This window comes from Equus przewalskii, chromosome 27 (genome assembly GCF_037783145.1).
Source record: "Equus przewalskii isolate Varuska chromosome 27, EquPr2, whole genome shotgun sequence".
Taxonomy (NCBI): Eukaryota; Metazoa; Chordata; class Mammalia; order Perissodactyla; family Equidae; genus Equus; species Equus przewalskii.
The window spans coordinates 41,735,590-41,741,589 of NC_091857.1; the positions used below are offsets into that span (position 1 = coordinate 41,735,590).

The following is a 6,000-nucleotide window of genomic DNA, read 5'->3' on the forward strand; positions in this document are numbered from 1 at the left end:
GCCTGGAGCTAGGGCGTGCGGGTGGTAGGTGGGCGCTAGGGCACAGGCTGTGTGTACAGGTGCGTCTGTTGTCTGTGCCCCCACTTGCCGCTGCCGTGGGCTGCCGTAGGCTGCTCCTGGAACCTGTGAATGAGCAGACACAGGGCTGCGAGGGAGCAGGCTTAATCTTCTCTCAGTTGCCCTAAGCGCTGCTGCAGCTTTTTATGGTCTAACACAAAACAGTCAACAGAATTTTAGGGGGTTTTACTCAGACTTTTTCGGGGAAGGCAAATGTTTCTTGAGACAAATTTTTTGTGTGATAACATTCTGTGGCTGTGTGCGTGCTTGTGTGCCCACTGGAAAGCTGACATCTGTGGTGTGGTAGACAGCAGGCCCTGTGGAAACACCGCCTTCATCTAGGGGCTTTCGTTGCCCTTTCAGTAACTGCCCTGGAGACTCCCTGCAGACGTAGCAGTCAGGTGAAGTGAGCAAGCACCATGGGGTCGTAGAAGTGCCTGGGTTTAATGCTGGCTGTGCCATTTGGGCCTGGAAGGACCAGCCATCCTTTTGTGAAAAGAGAGCAAGGCCGAGGGGCTGTTTGCCCAGAGCATACTATGGAGATGGCAGGGCTGGGACTCTGGCTGGTCCTCCTTCCAGAGCCCACCAGCGCAGATGGGAGCTGTTGCCCGATGAGGGCAGGAACCTCAGAACCCACCAGGGGACAGTGGTGTGCCTGGGTGGTGGTCCACCTCAGTGTCTGCTGAGGGGTTGTAGGTGGGGACAGTCAGGGTGCAGGTGCAGATCCCGAGGATGCGCTCTTAGTGATGGGCCATGGTGGCTGAGCAGGAGTAGCCCTCGAGTCAGGGAGGATGTGAGAAACAGGGAGAGGCAGCCAGTGCCTCTCTGTGGGGGGTGATGCTGGGGCCCTGGGGCCCATGCCAGGTGCACTTGGGCCGAGGACAGTGTGGGCATGTCTGGGGGTCAGATCCCACAGAGCTTAAAGATTCCCAGAGTGTAACTATTTTCTCCCATACGTTATAGTCATCTTGCTCACATTCAGCCTAACTGTCACAAAAACGACTTTTTGGATCATGATTTCATCAGTGTAATTCCTGCTTTAACTACGGGAACAAGAACCTTGGGCATCAGTGGCTTAGAGAAGGAGCAGGATGGCCCTGGGTGGGTGACCGCCATGCACCCTCTGGGCCACCAGGGTGAGCCACCCTCACCCTTCGTGGAACCCGAGCAGTGTCCAGGAGCCGTGTCCTCGGTGGGTTGTGTCTGGAGTTGGCCTTGTTGTGACTGGATCCCAGTGTCCCATAAAGGCCATCTTGATCATGGGGCTTGAGTGTGTGTCCCGTGGTAAACCTGACAAGTCAAGGCTCCCAGAGAGGAACAAGCTCCAGGTAACGCCACGCTCTGTCTTACAGCACCACCCACTGGAAGCAAGTGCTGTTCATGATGGACGAGCCTGTCTCCGTCCAGACGGGAGATGTGGTCACAGGCTCAGTTGTGTTGCAGAGAAACCCAGTGTGGAGGAGACATATGTCCGTCGCTCTGAGTTGGTCTGTTGCTTCCAGGCAAGACCCCACTTCACAGAAAGTAAGATATTTGCATGTAAAGTCATATTCATCGGTGCTGGGTCTGTGGCGACACAATGGCAGACACTCGTTCCCACTGTGCCCAGACCCCATGGCCACGCCTTGCCTGCATCATTTTTCTAGTCCTCGAGGTGGGAACTGGATGCTGTTATTTACAGAACAGGAAATGGAGGTGCAGGAAGGTAAGTCATGTCCTCTGTGACACAGCCAGTCAGTGAGACCACAGACCCACACCAGCCAAGAGGCCACCCCTTCCTCCTGTCCAGGGGAGCCCAGGCTGGAGAGAAGGGGTGGAGGGCCGAGCCATTGCGCAGCCCTCCACACACCGTGGTGCCTTCAGCAGAGGGTACTGTGGATGTGTGGTGTGAGTGTCACGTTTTGACTGTGCCAGTGGTTTGAGGACTGAAGAGCCCATTGTTCCCACAAGGAAACAGTATAGCCGGGCGGGGGCTTCAGGCTTCATGTCTCACAGAGGCCACTGAAAAATGGATTCTCTTCTTCAGACTAAGGGTTAATGTAGGAGAAAAAAGAAAACAATTAATGGTCTCCCTTTATTATTTAATACCTGTTTTGTGCTTTGCTTATGATAATTTTACGTTAAAAGTTTAAATGTTTGTCATTTAAAAAAAGATTCTGCACCTGAATGCCATTCTCTTGTCCAATATTAAATTATTGTTAGGAAATACCACATGTTAATCAAATTGAAACAATTTATTATTTGGTTGATTTGTTTTCTTTGTCCTTGTCAGGTTGGAGAAAAAGTCTTTCCAATCTGGAGATGACAGTTGAAGTTCTGTTTGGGAAGCAGTGTGCATATAGCAGAGGAGTGAATATGAGTGAATGAAGACGCAGCTGATGCGAATGCACGTTCTTGTGAAAGCCCGTGAACTCTTACTTGCCTGAAAGGTGGTAACACCCTTATCTGTGGGCTTGGGGCCATTGTGAGGGTCCTTCCCCAGACAAATGTATGTGGGCTCAGCAGGAACTGCCCTCACCACTGTCACTGCCCAGGTCTCTCCTCTAGAGGTAGGCTGTGTTTCCAGGTGTCCACCAGTGGTGTCCACAGTGCCGACCTGTGGGTAAGTTGGTGGCACAGTGTTCCTAAGCTAGTTTAGTTCTAAACTCGTGGGACACACACATCAACCTTGTACTCCTGTGAAAGTGACTGTTCATGCATCTTGTGTTAATGGTTCCTTACTGCCCTTGCTTCATCCACTCAACATGCGGAATGTGGGGTTGTACAAAGCCTTGCAGGACCTAGAGGTGGCAATGCATGCGATGGGACTGCATGGGATAGTACAGTTATAGAGATGTCTTCCAGATAAATTACGTGTTGGATATAGTACATGCTCAATAAATATTTTTTAATGAATATTGGTGTATATCCTATTTCTGTGTGTATATGTTATTTTTTCCAAGCATGGATTGTGCTCCATATTGCTTTGTAACCTTCCCTCATCTAATATTATGAAGAAACTTCCATGCCAGATCTACATTTTTTGTTGTTGTTTTGATTTTTAGTTAAATTTTTATTGAAATATAAAAAATATACCCCAGACTGCACAAGTCATGAGTATACAGATGGATGAAATTTCAGCAAGTGGACACACATGTAACCAGCTCTCTGGCCAAGATCCTTCAACAACCAGAAGGCCCCAAGTGCCCCTTCCTCTCAGTACCACTCCTGAGGGTAATGCTTGACTTCTGACACTTATAGATTACTTTTGTGTGGTGTTGAACATTGCATGCATGGAGTTACACATTGTGTATTTGTTGTGGACTGAATGTTTGTGTCCGTCCAAAATTCATATGTTGAAACCTAACCCCCAAGGTGATGGTATTAGGAGGCAGAGCCTTTGGGAGGAGATGGGGTCATGAAAGTGGAGCCCCTGTGAATAGGATTACTGCCCTTATGAAAGAGACTCTAGAGAGTGCCTTGCCCCTTCCGCCATGTGAGGACACATCAAGAAAGTGGCTGTCTGTGAACCAGAAAGTGGGCTCTCAGCAGGCACCAAGTGGGCCTTGATATTGGTCTTGCAGTCTCCAGACTGTGAGAAATAAATTTCTGTCGTTTGGGCCACCCGGTCTGTGGTGTTCCGGTATGGCAGCCCATAGGGTCTAAGACAGTGCTCTCTCGTGTCTGCCTTTTTTAGTGCACCTATGTTTGTGAGATTCATCTGTGAGTTGTGTGGTGTGGTTGCCTTCCCATTGCTGTGTAGTCTACTCATTGCATGTTCCACAGTTTACGTGTCTTATTCCACTGTTGGTGAAGTTGGGTTGTTTCCAGGGTCTGCTGTTTTGATTGGTGCAAATGTGAGCATTTCTGTATGTATGTTTTGGTTCATATATGTATGTGCATATTTCTGTTGGGTATACACTGAGGAGTTCAACTTTATTGGAAATGACCAGATAGTTTTTCGCAGTCAAGAACCTTCCGTCCCTACTCGCAGTGCATGAAGTCACAATGCTGCACATCCTCCTTAGCGCCCGCCATTGTCTGTGTTTTCATTTTACCCTTTCTGGTGGGTGTATGGATTTCTATGCATTTCCCTGGGGGCTGATGCAGCTTCTTGTGTTCACTGGTCATTGGGTAGCCAACTTTTGAAGTGCTTCTTCAAGCCTTTGCCCGTTTTGCTATTAAGGTTGATTGTCTGTTTCTAATTAATTTTGCAGGAGTTCTTGATATAATCTGGCTGTGAGTCCTTTAACGTATTTATTTTTTGTATATCTTCTGCTCTGTGGCTTTTTTTCATTCTTTAGAGTATTTTGACAAACAGAAGTTTTTAAGTTTTATGTTGTCCAATTTGACGTTATTATTTTTTAGGATTAGCGTTTTTTGTGTCTTATTTAAGAAGCTTTGCCTGTTCCAAGATCATAAAGATGTTTTCCTATATTCTCTTTTACAACTTACATTGTTTTATCCGTTGCATTTAGATCGATACTCCACTTGGAATTGATTTTGTCATTGATGAGAGGGAGGGGTTAAGATTTATTTTCCCCATGAGGTAGAAGCTTAGATCATTGATTTCCAACCTTTTTCCTTTTCTAATACATGAATCAAAACTGAATTTTCCTCTAGAACTGCTTTAGCTACAACATATTTTGATATATTTTCAATATCATGGAGTTTCAAATATTTTCTAATTTCTGTTATGATTTCTTCTGTTGTACCATGGGTTATTTAGAAGTGTGTGGCTTACTTTCAAAAGGCGGGATTTTCTAGTTATCTTTTCTTATTGATCTCTAGCTTAATTCCACTGCTGTCAGAGAACAAACTGAGTGATTTCAAGCCCTTGAAATTTCTTGATCTTGTTTCGTGACTCAACATATGTCAGTTGTATTCATGTATACTTGAAAAGAATGTGTATTGTACTCTGAGTGCAGAGTTCTAAATATGTCATTTAGATCAAGTTTGTTAATTATGTTGTTCAGATAGTTGGACCTTGACTGATATTTTTGTCTACTTATTCTGTCAGCTACTGAGAGGGAGGATTAAAAATCTCTGTCTTAGACTGGTCAGGTTGCCCTAACAAAATACCATAGGCTCTGTGGCTTAAACAACAGGAATTTATTTCGCAGGAATGTTATTCTCAGGAATTTAGTTCTAGAGGCTGGGAAGTCCAAGGTCAAGGTGCCAGCTACTTTAGTTCCAGGTGAGTGCCCTCTTCCTGATTTGCAGACAGCTGCCTTCTCGATGTGTCCTCACATGGTGGGGAGAGAGAGAGTGAGCTCTGTGGTGGATCTTCTTATAAGGATACTAATTCTGTTGGATCAGGGCTCCTCCTTTATGACCTCTTTTAACCTTAATTACTTCCTTAAAGCCCCTATCTCCAAATACAGTCACATTGGGGTTTGGGGCTTTGCTATACAGTCATGTGTCACTTAACCACGGGGACATGTTCTGAGAAATGTGTCCTTAGGGGATTCTGTCGCTGTGCAAACATCGTAGAGTGTACTTACGCAGACCTAGGTGGTATAGCCCACTACACATCTAGCCTATATGGTACTAATCTCCTGGGACCACTGTCGTGTAAGTGGTCCACCATTGACTGAAATGTCGTTATGCAGTACATGACTATATACTGTTTGTGTCCCCACAAAATTCAAATGTTGAAACCTAACCCCCAATGTAATGGTATTTGGAGGTGGGGCCTGACGGTGGTGATTAGGTCATGAAGGTGAAGCCCTCATAAATGGCATTAGTACCCTTATAAAAGAGGCCCCACAGAGTTCCCTTGTCTCTTCCACCATGTGATGACACAGCAAGAAGATGGCCATCTGTGAACCAGAAAGTGGGCCTTCACCAGACATTGAATCTACCAGTGCCTCAATATTGGACTTCCCAGCTTCCAGACTGTGAGAGATAAATTTATGTTGTTTATAATCTACCTACTATTTAATATTCTCTTATAGAAGCCTG

General features: G+C 46.0%; 1 protein-coding gene across 13 annotated transcripts in view; it reads left to right on the plus strand.

Moving 5' to 3' along the window:
- Positions 1-2,952, plus strand: part of PRMT2 (protein arginine methyltransferase 2) — a 29,005-nt gene extending 26,053 nt beyond the window's left edge. For all 13 annotated transcript variants that reach the window (XM_008541858.2, XM_070598062.1, XM_008541853.2 and 10 more), the window contains 2 exons: positions 1,410-1,581; positions 2,330-2,952. In XM_008541858.2, the coding sequence (XP_008540080.1) occupies positions 1,410-1,581; positions 2,330-2,362 (205 nt within the window). In that variant the 3' untranslated portion in view covers positions 2,363-2,952. The remainder of the gene's footprint in view (positions 1-1,409; positions 1,582-2,329) is intronic.
- The last annotated feature ends 3,048 nt before the right edge of the window (positions 2,953-6,000 follow it).